The sequence below is a fragment of the Polychytrium aggregatum genome (assembly GCF_025602895.1).
Source record: "Polychytrium aggregatum strain JEL109 chromosome Unknown BJ171scaffold_15, whole genome shotgun sequence".
In the NCBI taxonomy this organism is placed as follows: domain Eukaryota; kingdom Fungi; phylum Chytridiomycota; class Chytridiomycetes; order Polychytriales; genus Polychytrium; species Polychytrium aggregatum.
Genome location: NW_026516217.1, coordinates 219589 through 235367, shown reverse-complemented (window position 1 = coordinate 235367; position 15779 = coordinate 219589). Strand labels below are relative to the sequence as shown.

General features: G+C 58.2%; 5 protein-coding genes across 5 annotated transcripts; 3 read left to right on the top strand and 2 right to left on the bottom strand.

Annotated features, from left to right (window-relative positions):
* The first annotated feature begins 499 nt into the window (after positions 1 to 499).
* On the top strand, positions 500 to 3812 carry BJ171DRAFT_501638 (tRNA synthetases class II core domain (F)-domain-containing protein). Its single transcript, XM_053110687.1, has 12 exons — positions 500 to 562; positions 794 to 934; positions 1059 to 1202; positions 1397 to 1486; positions 1605 to 1717; positions 1857 to 1949; positions 2109 to 2240; positions 2357 to 2557; positions 2691 to 2790; positions 2903 to 3071; positions 3205 to 3490; positions 3656 to 3812. The coding sequence occupies exons 2-12, from the start codon at positions 794 to 796 to the stop codon at positions 3684 to 3686; spliced, it is 1500 nt and encodes a 499-aa protein (XP_052967356.1). The 5' UTR covers positions 500 to 562; the 3' UTR covers positions 3687 to 3812.
* A 652-nt stretch (positions 3813 to 4464) lies between these two features.
* On the top strand, positions 4465 to 7698 carry BJ171DRAFT_501636 (Endonuclease/exonuclease/phosphatase). Its single transcript, XM_053110686.1, has 9 exons — positions 4465 to 4501; positions 4633 to 4650; positions 4766 to 4826; positions 4931 to 5028; positions 5178 to 5434; positions 5588 to 5866; positions 6012 to 6025; positions 6228 to 6538; positions 6662 to 7698. Exons 1-9 carry the CDS (start codon positions 4475 to 4477, stop codon positions 7202 to 7204), a joined length of 1608 nt encoding a protein of 535 aa, XP_052967355.1. The 5' UTR covers positions 4465 to 4474; the 3' UTR covers positions 7205 to 7698.
* BJ171DRAFT_70840 (uncharacterized protein) lies at positions 7069 to 10152 on the bottom strand. The gene is made up of 8 exons (XM_053115831.1): positions 9910 to 10152; positions 9660 to 9728; positions 9168 to 9334; positions 8903 to 9037; positions 8443 to 8709; positions 8122 to 8289; positions 7715 to 7945; positions 7069 to 7492 (listed from the first exon to the last, which is right to left on the bottom strand). The coding sequence occupies exons 1-8, from the start codon at positions 9929 to 9931 to the stop codon at positions 7415 to 7417; spliced, it is 1137 nt and encodes a 378-aa protein (XP_052967354.1). The 5' UTR covers positions 9932 to 10152; the 3' UTR covers positions 7069 to 7414.
* Positions 10031 to 11643, bottom strand: BJ171DRAFT_501626 (methylated-DNA--cysteine S-met). Its single transcript, XM_053110685.1, has 8 exons — positions 11376 to 11643; positions 11196 to 11291; positions 11055 to 11114; positions 10870 to 10877; positions 10733 to 10759; positions 10569 to 10624; positions 10400 to 10454; positions 10031 to 10200 (listed from the first exon to the last, which is right to left on the bottom strand). Exons 1-8 carry the CDS (start codon positions 11473 to 11475, stop codon positions 10132 to 10134), a joined length of 471 nt encoding a protein of 156 aa, XP_052967353.1. The 5' UTR covers positions 11476 to 11643; the 3' UTR covers positions 10031 to 10131.
* Positions 11644 to 12980: 1337 nt separating this feature from the next.
* BJ171DRAFT_598400 (velvet factor) lies at positions 12981 to 15321 on the top strand (the record flags this gene model as incomplete). The annotated part of the gene is made up of 7 exons (XM_053114840.1): positions 12981 to 12990; positions 13087 to 13148; positions 13530 to 13669; positions 13795 to 13920; positions 14303 to 14593; positions 14946 to 15043; positions 15209 to 15321. 7 exons carry the CDS (start codon positions 12981 to 12983, stop codon positions 15319 to 15321), a joined length of 840 nt encoding a protein of 279 aa, XP_052967352.1.
* Between the last annotated feature and the right edge of the window lie 458 nt (positions 15322 to 15779).

Here is a 15779-nt window from a genome sequence, read left to right as displayed (position 1 = left end):
ATGGTTCTGGGAGTCCGGGCGATCCAGAGTGGGTTGAGGATGGGGAGGATGCTGTTGACTTTGCCGTGGATCGAAAGGCAATTGGGCGACGGGTTGGAGAGGCCTGAGTTGCAGTGGGCCCGCCCGGTGAGGACGCAGCCCTGGCTGGACGGCGTCCGTGGTCGCTGTGGGGCTGGCGACGGGGGTGCCAGGGACCAGATCAGAACCCATGGAGATCAGGCGCAACCAGAAATCATGGCCGAAATGCGATCTTTGGCCGCGACGTTGCCAGGGGCGAGGCGAGAGGCGGGCGAGAGGCGAGGCGAGAACGAGGCGAGAGCCTGGGCTGTGCTGTCCTCGTCACACGAGCGCCGAATCGCGCGTCCTCATTGGCGCGCCGTCCATCTCGCTTCTCGGCGAGAGTGCCTTCTCGCTCGCGGGAGATATGCTTACGTAACACGGCCGCCAGCCAGCCATCAAAAAAGCAAAACGCTCCAAAACGAGGGCGGCTCGGCAACCAGAATCCGCGTCCATTTCTTGCGATCACCGCCATCGGCAGCCGCTGGACTCATCAACACTCAAGGTACCATAGACGCCTGTGCGATGTCGGGCTGCGGGCTGCACATGGCCGCAGGGCGACGGCTCGCAGTGCCGAGTCGTCTGATGGCCATGGCGGCATCGCTGATAGCACAGCACGTCGCTCAGAGCGCCCCCCAATCGAGCCCGCCGACCTCGATCTGGCTGTCGCATGTTGCCGATCCGCTGTCCGATCGCTGACGCCGTGCGGTGCCACGCCCCGACCTTTGCTTTCCAGATGGAATCTCTCCAGAATTTGGTGCTGACCACGCTGGACCGGGAGCAGGTCATTGAGAACTCGATCGCCCTGACCCTGGACGGCGCTCCTGTCGACCAGCTGGCTCTCCTCGGTGCTCTCAACGCCCTGACCTCGAGAGACGTACGTGCCGTAGACATTGACGCTTCGAACAGCACGCAACACGGGTTGATGTTATTCGACCGATTCGAGATGGTGGCACGACAGGATTCGTCTTTGCCACACTAACCCGATCCGCGACCTGCAGGTTATTGTCTACACCCCCATCGATGTCGAGACCTGGGTTTTGACCGACGAAGGCACATCGATCGCCGATACCGGCAGTCACGAGGCCAAGGTCTTTAACAGCGTCCCTCAGGGCGAAGAAGGCATCTCAATCGCAGAGGTCCAGGTACGACAGGCGTCTGGCCTTGTCAAGTCCTCCGAGTCAGGGACGCATGAATCGGCAGATCGCTGGCGATGGTTTTGGGCCGCACGAGACGTCGCCGCTGCATGTGAAAAGCTCGACACGAACCTCGGCTCTGCCATCGAATGCAAGCACATCTGAGCCGTGCAAGACCGGTCCTAACCAGCCTTGACTCTCAGAAACTGCTCGGCGAGGTCGCCAAGTTTGGACAGGGCAAGGCCTTCTCGAACAAGTGGATCAAGAAGAACGGCAACAACCTCGTCCGCCTGGTAATCTCCCGATGCAGCAATACCAGCGATATGTGCAAGTCGATCGGCATGTGGCAAGCCCCACCCCATGATCCTCACTCCATTGCTCACTCCATCGCTCAACGATTCACCCGTCCAGACCGAGACCATTGTGGACAAGACCCAGCTCGACCTCCAGCAAATCCGTGATACCGGAAGCCATTCTGATGCTGTCACTAATGATCTGAAGAAGCGCAAGCTCATTGAGAAGAGGTCGGTCTTGGCATCAGTCCGATTGCCGGCTGTACATGCATCACCATGATGTCCACTGCTCTTGTCGGACACAGCCGCCTGTTGGAACGGGTCAGTCTTGTTGGAGTATGCATGCTGACTGCAGCGGCTCGGTTCACAGAAAGTCGAGCTCTTTTAAGGTCGAGAAGGGCCCCAAGTTCACCCTGAATGTCGAGAAGGAAGCCACCGATATTACGCAGGAGATGCTGAAGAGGTACTGGTCGAAGCTCGGGGCGTTTCTGGGTTTTGGCGTGCTGCGTGCGTCGGCCAATCGCCGGGAGTAGCAACGCGATTGCCAAGACGAGCCTATGCGATTCAAGCCATGGAGCCGGGATATGCGTCGCCTCACACCATGCCGACCTTTTGTGTGTAGCGGCGCCTGGAAGACCGCCAACTTCAAGAAATACAACTTCACCACTGCTCAAGGTATCGCTCCCGTCGGCGGCCATGTTCATCCTCTCCTCAAGGTCCGCGAGGAGTTCCGTCAGATCTTTTTCGAGTTGGGGTAAGGGCTCCGCTGTGGCTTGCCATATTTACGCATGCCGCCATCCAGGGCGAGCTCTGTCTGGCGCAGCCGATACGGACAACCTTCCGCATGTCTGACATCGCTCAATGCCACAGCTTCTCCGAAATGCCCACCAACCGTTTCGTCGAGTCGTCCTTCTGGAACTTTGATGCGCTCTTCCAGCCCCAGCAGCACCCTGCTCGCGATGCCCACGACACCTTCTTCCTGAAGGACCCCGCCACCGACGACAAGCTGCCCGCTGATTACCTTGAGCGTGTCAAGAACGTCCATAGCAAAGGCGGTTACGGATCCATCGGGTAAGCCCACCCTCATTTTCAGGAGTTGTCTGGAAGCCGACCGCTCTTGCGCCGTCTAGCTTGCACACTTCCGCAATCCGACTTGGCGCTCATCGATCGACTGACCGAATCCGTCAACACCGCCTCCATGCAGATACCAATACAACTGGAAGATCGAGGAGGCTCAGAAGCTGGTCCTGCGAACCCACACGACCGCTATCAGCTCCTGGATGCTCTACCAGCTCGCTCAGGAGGTAACCTCGAATGCATTTGACTGTCAGTCACGGAGGCGTCGACGAAAATCTCGGGCACTCACGCGATCTATGGCTTGATTCTGGGCCATACCAATTCATCCCCTTACTGCAGAAGGAGTTCCGTCCCGTCAAGTGGTTCTCGATCGACCGTGTCTTCCGTAACGAAACCGTCGATGCCACTCACTTGGCCGAGTTCCACCAGATCGAGGGTGTCATTGCCGATCGCGGCATCACCCTGGGCGACCTCATTGGTGTCCTGCACGGATTCTTCCAGAAGCTCGGTACGAACTGCCCTTGTGTTGATCAACTAGTTTATCGCTGCTCCGCGCTTCATGAAGCACTCATCCAGCTCAAGCATATCCGATCATCGGCCTGGCCGACAGACGATACTGACTGTTTCAACGAACTCCACAGGCATCGAGAAGCTGAGATTCAAGCCCGCCTACAATCCTTACACCGAGCCCAGCATGGAAATCTTCTCGTGGCACGACGGCCTGGGCAAGTGGGTCGAGATCGGCAACAGTGGCATGTTCCGACCCGAGATGCTGCGGCCCATGGGTCTCCCCGAGGACGTCTCGGTCATTGCATGGGGTCTTTCCCTCGAGCGCCCGACCATGATCAAGTATGGCATCGACAACATCCGTGAGCTTGTTGGCCACAAGCTGGATCTGGATATGGTCTACAAGAACCCGATCTGCCGGTAAGTAATGGCCTGCAGACGCTGGACGCTGCATGCGGATGCTTGCCTCGCGACGATTGGTCACGATGGGAGTTTGTGCATTGAGGGGGAAAGCGATGCCGTGACTGGCGACATATACTGACCAGCGATCATTCTTGGCACCCTTCTTGTATGGTCCCAATGCAGGCTGGACAAGAAGATGGGCCGCGAAGGCTAATGCAAAGGCTGACTCGCCTATGCTCCGTGCTTTGTCCTCTGCGCCGTAATACACCGATGATGTACCATATTTCAGTCAATCCAATAAAAAACGGGACACCCGTGATTTTGACGATTGATCAAATATTTTGTTACCCACTGGCCATGACCATTCTGTGATTTGAATCAAGGACGACATTGTGAACATCACTGCCAGCTTCAAGACGCGCTGGATGAGCACCACACCAAGTCCCAAGATCCTTGGGTTGGCTTCCTTCCTGCAATATATTCGCCATGTGTTCGATGGAGACATGCTGGAGAAACAGCTGTACTTCAGCCTGACCCGGCGACGGCGATTCAAGCGACTCGATCTCTACGGCAAGCGACAGCGCACCGTCCACGAGATGTGCAAGCAAGTCATCGACCAGGCGCCAAAGGAGACCGAAGTGGTGATTGCCTTTGGGAATGCATCCTGGAAGCAAGGGAAGGGATACGCATCCAGTCCCAGGAGACTCAGGTTCGCTCAGTATTTTGAGCAGTTCATACGCCACCAGAGACGACCACCAGACCGATCCGTCTCCAAGATCCATGTGTGCTCGGTGAACGAGTTCAACACATCCCAGGCGATGCAGTTTGGTGTGCATGGCCGGGGCTGGCCGGGGCTGGCCGGGCTGGCCACTGCGAGGAAGCTCTGTTCCTATCGTTCGTCAGGGAAAGTGGATCAGGCCGACTGAATCGTCCGCCTCGTGATTTTGCGGATCTGGGGCCCCGGAAAGAGAGCCGTCGGACTCTGCTCACATCTCGCTCCGGATGAAGATCATCACATGGAATGTCAATGTATGGCGGCCCCATCCCTCTCTCTCAGCCTCTCTCGCACGACCGGCATTCATATGCATGTTGGTGATATGTATCTGCGGATGTGGATGCGCTGACATTCCGGAGGTGCATGTACACTCCATCACTTGCAGGGAATTCGGTCGCTGAGGGTTCGTTGGGCTTGATGCACAGATGCTGGGCGATCGACGATGGCAGCACCACTCGGCTGTCGACAAACTGAATATGCCTCTCTGCCCAGCGCTGATATGACCGCCCAACATCCAGCAAGACGAGTCCTGGGCGCACTGCAAGGATTTCGCCGCGATCCTGCAGGAACTTGATGGAGGTTCGTGCTCTGCTGGAACATCGGCTGCGGGTTGTGGATCGATCGCAAAGACAGTTCATTTCTCCTCTCAGCCTCCCTCGCCTCATCCTGCCCCTTGACCCTAGATATTATCTGCTTCCAAGAAACCAAGGTCAGCCGCAACAAACTGACTGCGGACGTCGCCATCGTCAGCGGATACAACTCGTTCTTCTCGTCACCCAAGGTGAGGGGCAAATACCGTGTCTCGGCCCGTTCTCGATTTCGATCTCGATTTCGATCTCGTTACAGCAGAGACTCCATGACTTCTACGTGAGCTGTCTGTTCGCATCGATCCTCCTCCACCCTGACCCATATCCCACTGATCTGACGCAGCTCACCCAAGGGTACTCTGGGGTCGCCACCTTTTGCAAAGAGTCATGGACGCCTGTTGATGCTGCCGAGGGTCTAAGCGGCTCACTGCAGAGCCAACCACACCCGCTCGAGGTGTTTGCTAGCGACTTTCAGGCAGCCGAGCTCAAGGCGCTCGACAGCGAAGGCCGAGTCCTCATCACCGACCATCGACTCTTTGTGCTCTTCAACATCTACTTCCCCAACGATCCAACCGACGAACGGACTGCGTTTAAGCTTCGGTGGGCTGTCGGGCTGTTGCTGATGTCGAGTGAAGCCGCTTCCATCGTATATTCCCTCCCAGGTTTGGCTAGAGTGATGCCATCTATATCTTCGGGACGCCGCAAGTGCTGATGCTACTACTGCTGCCGATCCCCCTTCTCCTCACACATAAGTTTTTACGAGGCCGTGCAGCTTCGCATCGAGTCGCTGCTCCAGCTCGGTCGCTCGGTGGTGTTAGTAGGCGACGTCAATGCCTGTCACCGACCCATCGACCATTGCGATCCCGACGAGAGCATCAGACGGAATGGATTGCCGCATTTCCAGGCCGAACAGTCTCGGCAGTGGCTCGACCGGTTTCTCTCTCCAAAGGGCCCCATGGTGGATCTGTTCCGGGCGCTGAATGGCGATGTGGAGAAGGCCTTCACATGTTGGAACACACTCACGGACGCAAGGTAAGCGATCGGTGCGGTCGCGGACAGGCCGCGGATATCGATGTGCCCTTCCCGGAGGGCCTCCGGCACTGTCTCGACAGCGGCGCTGATCGATGGGCATTTTCGGGTGGATTGACGGCTTTGTGCTTGTCGGCTCGATCGACAGGGTCTCCAATTTCGGTCAGTCTACCACTTGCATCGCATCCCACTCCATTCCATCGATACACGACCCGAAGACGCCGATCGCCGATGTGGATGCTCTCGGAGCGATCGGCGTCGAGCCACAGGCATCATGGATGCCGCGTGTGCGCCAGCCAGATTCATGACCTCCGATTTCATGTCGGTGGCTGCCCTTCTGACTGTGAGCCACCGGCTTTTGCAGGCACCCGGATCGACTATATCCTCACGAGCCCATCCCTCCTCGACTCGTTTGAGCGATGCACGATCGAGTCGCATATCATGGGCAGCGACCACTGCCCTGTCTCGGCTATTCTCAGGGGCAGCTGCATCCCGCTGCAAGACTTGGAGCCGCGGCCTGTGCCTTCGATCTGCACTCGGTTTTGGAAAGAGTTTTCGGGCACGCAGCCCCGACTACTGGACTTTCTGGGTCCTCGGAGACCCGGGGCGGAGGGCGTGTCGTCGTCGACGGCTTTTGCCGGCGAGCTTGGCCAGACGGCAGCGCTGCCAAGTGCAGTAAGTCATTGGACACCCCTCGGGCGATGGTGGTGATCGCAGCTGGTTCTGGATCCAAGCTAGGCTTGACCCGAGTGCCAGGCCTGTCTCTTCCTACTCATCTCATCTTCTCCCCTCCACCAGAGCGACCAACCACCTGGCCCGCCAGACCCGCTCACCCTCCGCAGATCCAACAGCTCCATCCGTGGCAAGCCACTGCAGCGATACAACAGCGACTCCTCGGCGCTTCTCAAAACCAAACGCAAGCCTGCACTCAAGCAGCAGACACTCTCTGCCTTCATCAAGATCGGCTCCGCCTCCAGAGACGCTGGCCCTGTGCCAAGTGAAGCTGGCCAGAATACCCAACAAGAAGCCGCCCGAGCCTCCCAAGAGGAGTGCGAGAGTGCGGCGGCGGCATCTCAGGAGAGCACTCCAGAGCTGCCAGCGATCGAGCAAGTCAGTGCGGCAAGAGAAGATGCGCGGCACAGATGGAAGCAGCTTCTGGCGCCAAAGCCAGCCCCACTCTGTTACCACGGCGAGCCCGCCAAGGCATTTGTCGTCAAGAAGGCCGGCACCAACAAGGGCAAGCACTTTTACCTCTGTGCGAGACCTGTGGGACCCTCGTCGCCGACTCTATCGTCGAACGGTATCACTGAGCACCGGTGCGATTTTTTCGCATGGAAGTGACCTCAGATATCCGGAGAGCCAGGCCTCCGTCAAGATTGCCGAGAAGCCAGCTGGATTGGACGCAATGTGATGCGATACGTGGGCACGGTGGGAGGATGCGATGTTCTGTCGGATGCTACCTCGCCGGCGATGCGTTGCTGGAGATCAGAGATGTGTATTGGACAGTGTGCAGCACCTCTGCACTCCGCAGACTCAAAAAGCCGGAGGAGGCTATTTCTTGGTCTTTTTCGCAGGCTTCTCGATGTACGCATCGGCATCCACCTTGACCTCGACCTTCCTTTTCTTTGCCTGGCACGGATCGCATTTGTTGAGGGAGGGGATCGGCACGGTGTAGTTGCAGTGAGCGAATGGATACTGGATGATAGTCGCTGGCCAGAACGCGAGCGGAGCACCGCGATTGCATGAATCGTGGGTTGGCCATGCGCCAAAGCAATCTGCCACAAACAGCGCACATACACATATACACACATACACACATACACACATTCACACACATTCACACATACACACCTTCTCAGTGAGCTTCTTCTTGAGATCGTCGATAGAGAGCTTCTCCTCCTTCGAATCTGCAGGCTGCGAGGGCTTTGCCTTGGTTTCGACGGGAGGGACAAACGCCTCGCTCCGTTTCTTCTCTCGCTGGACGTTGGCTTCATTCTGAGCCTCTTGCTTCTTCTGCCGCTGGATGGACTCTTTCTCGGACTTGGAGAGGAAGTACTCTCCCGACTCGATTTGGAGATCAATCTGGTTGGGTTGTATGGGAATGTGTCGTTAGGATGCAGTGGGGGGGGGCGACGCAGTGTGTCGCCGTACCAAAGCTCGAGCGCAGATACTTGCAACCGAGCCCCAAGAACAAGTATGATGCCGGGCCTCGTTTCGGCCGTGCTCGAGCTGCGTTCGACACTACAGACAAACCTCACCTTTCTAGGGGTGGGCGCAGGGGGGAAGGGTGTGTATTCAGCCTTCTTGGCCTTCTTGGGTTTCTTCTGGGCTGGGGCGCTCTTCTTGCGGAAGTGTGGCAAAAATCGTTCCCAGGACTCGTCCTTGAGCTTGTCGTCCTTGGCGAGCTCTCGCTTGATCATCAGTTCCTATCAAGGCCAGGCACAGCAGAACTCGGCTGTTAGTGGTGGGGGTCGCTCTTGAATGAGTGGTAGAGCACCCGTATCCTCCGCTGAAAGGCTTGGTTTCGCTCCAACATCCCCATGAGGACACTGGGCAGAACAACGAATCCACATGCCCACCTTGATGTGATAAATAGGATGGATGTTCCCAATGCAGTCAATGACGATCCTTCGGACTTCCTTCAGACCCTTGTACGGGCCCATGGCCGAGACGGTGTTGCCCTGAACCAGGACGTAGCACTTTGTCAGCAGCTCAATGGCCTTGAGGGTGTTTCCGCTGGGTCCAAGCAGCCGCTGCCGTCTCTTGACAAAGCGCTCCTTGTTGCGGATGATGTTTCCGATCTTGATGATGTCGCAGGCGATGCCGTCTTCCAGAATCTTGACAGCCTAGATATTGCGTCGAGGGAGGGAAGGGATTAGACTTGGGCTCGATTTGCAGAGGCCCAGTGGTTGCTCGCCGGGACCCGTCCGTGCTCTCCGCTCAGGGTTTGCCGCCCGATGGGCACGGATATAGGAGCAGCAAAGTCCCCATTGGACTGCAGGGAGGCGGACTGGCGATGTAGGCGATGCGGATTCTCGCCTGCTGAAAAGGAACGCTTCTGGCGAGGAGCTTGATCAAATCTCGTGCTTTGAAGATGATATATGGATCAAAGGTCTTTCGTGTGGTTTTGACGGTCATGCTGCCTTCAATCAAGTCCAGCACACAGGCAATTCCCTGTGGACCGAGTCCAAGAGCGGAACAAGTCAGTATATCAAGCGCTGTCGTCCATGGAGTCCATAGTGTCCCGACAGGGTTCCCGACTGTGCGCTCCCGTCGGCAAATCGAGAGGGCAGCAAACACTTGCCACTTTCTCGAGGGACTTTGTGACTTGGGGCCAAACCTCCTTGAGGTAGTGCTCGCGGTACTTTGGAAACAGAGTGGCAAAGCTGCTCTCCTCCAGGAACGAGGTCTTGTTGTCCTCGGGCTTGAAGGGCTCGATGGCCCACTTATCGATGTCGTCGGTGTCCCATGCTGACGTTCCCATGGCGGCCAGACAGCGCGGTCACATTAAAATTATTGGCCACGATTGTGTCGAGGGAGAAAGCAGATCCATGTTAGCCGGAGATTTGTGGACTGGGGAATCGGGAGCAGCCCAACATTTGAGCACGGCGCTCGCTTCTCATCGCCGAAAGCAGGAATGTTTGGGAAGAGGCAAAATCCGGACGGCGATGAGGATCGACAGCGATCTGGCCTGGCCGATAAAGAGTCGGCAGCGACAGTCACGATGAGGATGAGGATGAGGATGAGGATGAGGATGAGGGTGGGGATGAGGGTGGGGATGAGGGGCCAGGCATACGTTTGTCTCGTCGGTATTTGTTCTTTTTGGCCTTCCGCTCAGCCTCGAGCTGTTCAGGCGTGGCGGTTTCTGATGGACACGGAGATAGACGATATGGGGTTACGGATTGTGTCAGAGAGACCAAGCAGATCACACCCGGGATGTCCTGAGGACGAGCGATCCAGGGTTGGCCGATGGCCGAGCACAAGTTCCGTGGCCAGCAGATATCGTTGATCCGCCGTCGCCAGCACCACTCTCGGACGCATGCTACCTTGGTGCTCGGTATCAGACATGGATGCGTGCGGCCAGGTGTACTCGGGGCGAGATGGGACGCAGACAGCAGCAGGACAGCGCCGCGATGCGATGCGATGGAGACAAGAGCAGCGGATATCGAATCCGGTGTGGATGTGGACTGAACAGTGGCGCTCTGTGTATTTGTGCTGCGAACCAAAAAGAAAAAATGCGGCTGCGCTTCATATGCGCGCGCAGCAGGCTAGAATGCGTGGCGGCAGGAAGCCCTCTGTTCTGCCTCGACGAATCCATCGGCATCGATGTGGATGCCCTGTGCAGCCAGCGACGGAAACACGCAAGACGATTCGAAGGCGATGCGATTCAAATAGCAAAATGCGGTGCAGGGCAAGAGATTGGAAATGAGGTGAGTATGGGACAGGACGCAGTTTTGGATGCAGTCCCATTCGGGGCTGCTGCCGGTGCGTTCGGCGCTGTTCCCCTTGGCGCTGGGACAGAGACCAAGGACCCACCTCGTCGCTGAGCAGTTTGAGCTTGCGGTTGATGTGGTCGCCGTGGCCCCAGTCTCTGCATCCCGAACGCAAAGTGGCATTGAAGAGTGAGCGAATATCGAGCCCATCTGTTTGCCAGACTCTGGCAATGCCAGCCCCCACAGCCAATGCATCATCCTGCCAGACTTACCCAAAGAACCCTCCGATATAATAATTCGAAGCAAGCACTCGGTGGCATGGAATATACTGAGCCGCAGCGAGCCGTGATGGTGTTAGGAGCCGCAATGCTTGCTCGAGCAACCCGATTGTCGGCAGCCAAAGGGGATGGGTAGACCAGCCTGGGCGACAACTCACCGGTGCCCATGGGTTCACCTTCAGAGCCTAATCAGCATGGGGGATGTGTTGGCATTAGCGTCGGCTCTCGGTCACGGAGTCGATTTCGACGGAGCCACAGATAGATCTGCCAATGCCAATGCCAATGGCCGACTCACCTGGCCGACTGAAGGTCATAGCCCGGCGATGCGTGAGAAGATTGCATAGTGCAAAAGCAATGGGTGTGATGCAGTTATCAGATGAATTAATAAGCGCTCAGATGAATGAATAAATGCCCAGATCAATGAGCAAGCGCTGGGTGCGTGGGCTCCCAGTGTGAGACAGCAGCCACAATCGCACTTACCGGCTCTCGGAGAGCTATGCAACTTGGCGCTCACATCCCTGTATGTCGCAACGGATCCGGCTGGCGATGATATTAGCAGGTCAGCATCGCATGCATTCTCCAGTACAGATGATCTCTGGCAGCCGCCGTCAGAGCACCCACCAGGAATCTGGCGAATGAGGTCGTAGACCTTGTACTGAAACTCTGTCACCGGGCGGCCGGTGTGTTTGTTGCGAATGACTCTGGTCTTGCGTTGCTCTGAGCAGCGGAGAGAGCTTGTGGGGTGAGCTGGGAGGCGATTCGCTCACAATGAATGTAAAAACGACAGGGGGGAGGGCTTGCCTGCACTTGGATATTTGAGGGGCATATCGTCGTCGTGGCTTGGGGAGATTCCAGCAGGGTCGGTCTCGGCATCGAGGATCGGCGAATTGGAGGCGGTCATGGTCGGCAGGTGGGATGGGATGGGACGATGAGTGTGGAGGAATGAATGTGCGAGGAATGAATGTGGGGACGATGTCGATCAGTTGGAGGAAATGTCGAGATGGATCTTGCGCTTTTCAGGCCCAACGGAGCAGCGAGCGTTTCAAATCTGCGAGGCCCACGAAAACAGTGCGAAGTTGCGGCCACCCACGCGAACCCGGTGGATGCAACACACCGAGGAAGGATTGGGCGAGAGCCAGGATGTGCGGAGGTGCCCCTCCCCGGACGACCGGGCTGTCCCAGGACGAGGTCCAGCGACAGCGGACCCATGCGGGTTGGCGGGTCTGGGGACGCTCGTGCCTCCCTCCCCTCCTCTCCGCGACGAATGTGGGCAGGAAAACGGATCTCTTGGCTCGGACGGCGGGAAAGAGAAGCGGCCAGAGGATTGGTGCGGCGACGGTTGCACCGCGGGCCGAGCGGCAAAACCTCAGGCCATCAGAAGACCCAATCCAACGGGAAACTTCGGGAGAGGGCTCATTGCGACTCACCGCCACCGCCCCCCCCCGCAGACCGGTCGTGTCCGTCATGAACGATCGAGATGCATCGACGACAGCACAGACCCACCCAGCGAGGGCGACGGGCCAGCGCCAGGTGACGGCCACGAGATGCAGTGGAATGGACTGGGCGATGCGGTGGAGTAGGGGCGATGTGAATGTCGTTGGAAGGACTGAGCGACACTGGAAGAATGCGAATACCATCGCTCGAAGACTGCAACCCCTTACTGCACTGCACAGGGCAGAGCTCAACCGTGCTGGAAGGGTCTGCACCACAACACTCCCCGCCAGCAAGGACAGCACAACAGTGCGACGGATGCACAAGGCTGCACAAGGCCTGCACGAGGCCCCCCCACGGGCGGCCCAAAGGCAAGCCAGGTCAGAGGCAGGTGGGATCTCGCACCCCATTGGCCGGCGTGGTCACACAGACCCCTTCCCTGCACAAGGCCGTCAGCAAAGATGTCGCCCCCCCTGTTCCGGGTAAACCCGAGGAACAATCCCCCGGCCCGCTCTCCGGGGCATTCTGGGCGATTCGCCAGCACTGCAACCACTCGCGCTGCTGTTGGTCCCGCTGTTTGCCAGACCCGCTGCAAACACGCCCGCTGAGCTTGCCCTGCAGCAAGGCCATGCCCCGTCGTCTCCCTGGGTGGGCGCTGTTGCAACATCGTTACGCGGACAAGCCGGGCGCATCCCGGCCTTGTGCACACCCGGTACCAGCGCTCACCTTTTGCTGGCTTGCAATTCAGCGAGGCCGTCTCCAAACGCTGATCCCGCCACGAATCGCCTCCCAGCGCCAACCGCCGCGCAAGCCCCGCACATGCTCCTCTGGGCATCCAAAGTGCTCTCCCCAGACATCCGAATCTCCCTCCTCCTCCTTTCAGACCTTCCAACGCGCCCTCCCGACTTTGGCCGGCCGCACTGTCCCGAGCTGGTCAGAAGGCCCCTTATGCCGGTCTGATTCGAGGTACATAGCATGAGTCAAGGTGACTCATTTTTCCTGAGGCGCCTCGCTGCCTCGGGCCGACCTTGTCGGTCACCGTGTCGGCTCAGGCGGCTTTCTCTCTGCCCTTGGCTTTTAGCGGACTCGGCCGTCCTCCAATGCCTCTTCCCGAGTCTGCCAACCCAAGATCCGTTCACGATGGTAATCTACTTGTCCTGTGCTGCTCGCCAGCCGCTGGTCGGTGCTGATGACCCCGGGGTGGCTGGACTGCCACGCCGTGCTCTGCCCTGGCGCCGCTGGATGAAAAGGCCCAGCTTTCTTGCGCGGAAAAACAATGCCGGTGTTCTTTTGCACTTGCAGCAGCTCGATTCTCGCCGGTCCTATCGACGCCCAGGAGCGCGGTCAACGATGGTGATGCCTGCTCGCCAGCGACTATATCGACTACATCGTCGCCGGCCGTCCCGGAAGCTGTTTCCTTGACTATTAACGCACCCAGACTCGGCCATCGCTTCCGGATAGTTCCGAGACTGTGTTTTTTTAACGCTCTGGCATATGTTTTTCCCCTGGCTGTTTCGCTGTTAGTACGCCCTATCGATTCTCGATCACCCATTCCAAGTGCGGTGCTCAGGGTTCTCCAACAAAGTGATGGGGAGAAAGATCGACCCCATCCCGGTTCTCCAGCTGTCATATTACGATCCAGCCCAACAGATCCATGTCACAGAGTAGGTGCATCCTCTGGATCGCTGTGTGGGCACACCGCTTCCCCCTGCATCCCTGTCCTTTTTGCCGAATCGACGGCACTAACCCGATTGACCGGCAGCTGCTAACCGTCTCGCCCGCTCCTCAGTGCCTCGGCCCTGTCTGAAGCTTCCAGATTCGTTGTTTACGTCCAGCTCTTCTCTGAAGATGGCATGCAGAACCTGAGCAACGTCCTTATTCCGCCCAACAGGCTCAACCGAGCCGCCCATGCAAGGTTGGCACTTCCGTTCTTGCATTCTATGTTGTCGCGGCAGGATCGAGTTGTTTTTTCTGTCGCGATCCTTTGCCTTGGCTCCAGAGCCGTTTTGCAGCGCTTTCCTCCCGTTCCTGCTCGATCGAGCCGTCTCAGACGTGTAGACCGGGTGCCATCGGTTCGTGAGCTGGGTGTCTGGAGCGGCCGGCTCTATCGTTTCTAACGACAGCCAGCCAGAATGCACCGCCGCTCGCTGCCTAAGAGGATTGTTACTCGCATCCTAACCATGTCGTTGGCCGATTTCCAGCGAGTCCCATATGCACCCCTTGCCAACGCCAGTATCCAATACCCCGTCACTGTCACATCCGCATCTACACCCGCAAACCCCTATGGCTTCCGCCAGCCCTCTCACGCCAGAGCCGACAACCTTCCAGTCGAAATCCGAAATCGCACCGGGCGCTGTTGATTTCCCCAGAGTCTCTAGCGCGAGCTCGTCGGTCGTCATGCAGGAGCAGGCCGGCACGCACCCAAGCCAGGTGGTGCCCAGCCTGTTTGGAACGCTGGTCTCCCCAAGCTACTTCACCCGCGACCTGGACCAGCGGCTTGGTGTCTATTTCATCTTTGGCGATCTCTCGCTCCGCGTGGAGGGCACCTTCAGACTCAAGTTTCTGCTCTTTGATCTCGCTGCGTCTCTGTAAGTGCACTCGAGCTGTCGTCGATCTGCCCCCCCCGTTTGGCGTGCTGTGAAGCGGCCCCCCTTCCCGAGCGGCTTTCTCCTCCCCACTCCGTTTCTCCTGCCTCGCTCTCTGTGTGCTTCTCTCTCGCTCTGGAACCTTCGTCGTGGCACTGGATCGTCCCGCCGCTTGCTCATTATGCGTCAAGACCCGGATCCTTTCACTCCCTGTCGCTCCATTTTTGCCACCGGCGTGGTTCGTGCTGTCAAATCTGATTCGTTCGGCTCGACTTCACCATCACCGTTGCCTGGGGCTTGGTGTCTCGATGTGTGGCTCATCGTCAACCCCTCACATTCATCAACGCCTCCACAGGCCCATCCCCGACATGAACACGCCCTCCCGGCCGATTGCAACCGTTCTATCCAATCCATTCATGTCCCATAGCTGGAAATCCTTCCCCGGGATGAACCGTAAGCCGATCGTGCCAAGACTGCTCACAGTATCGCTCAGACGGGCCATGTTGCCGTGGCCCCGCATTCACTCCGCTCCGGACTCGGTTTCGTCTCGACTCGATGCCTAACGAGTTGACTTTCTTTACCCCTATCCGCGGCTCCCCCGGTCAACCGCCACTGCAGGAATATCACCTCTGACCCGACACATCATCAACCAGGGAATCGTCAAGATCATTCGACGAGCCAACCTGACACGCGATTGCGATCAACCAGAGTGTCTGGCGTCCAGCCCGTAGAAAGCAACCGAGGCCGGCCCTGCCTGTCGTTCGCTGGCCCCGACACTCTGGGCCGCCAGCCTGCTCACCGGCCGGCGATAGAGGAGCGTGACAGCGCGTTGTGCAATCGCCAACCAGCGCCCGTTGGCCCCTCGTGCGTCCGCTCTCGTTTTACTCCGGCTGTGCATCAATGGCCCCCGGCAACTCGCGCGCCCGCGGCTCTGCTGCTGGTTGGCGCCTCCCTCCGTCCTCCGTTCTCCGCCGCACGATGGTCCCTGCCGTGTCAACCTCGCACACGCTCGGTCGCTTTGCTCCGCGCGCTTCCTCCTCATGGCCCCGCGTTCCAATTGCCGCCGTCTCGTTCCTTTGCCTTGTTGCTGTAAGCGGTCATGTCTAGGCCCATTCGTTCCGTCGCACCGCACTCCTCGGCGCCCTTGGTTTCGGCTGTATATGCATGATGCTTGGTTTCCCCCCTCCGT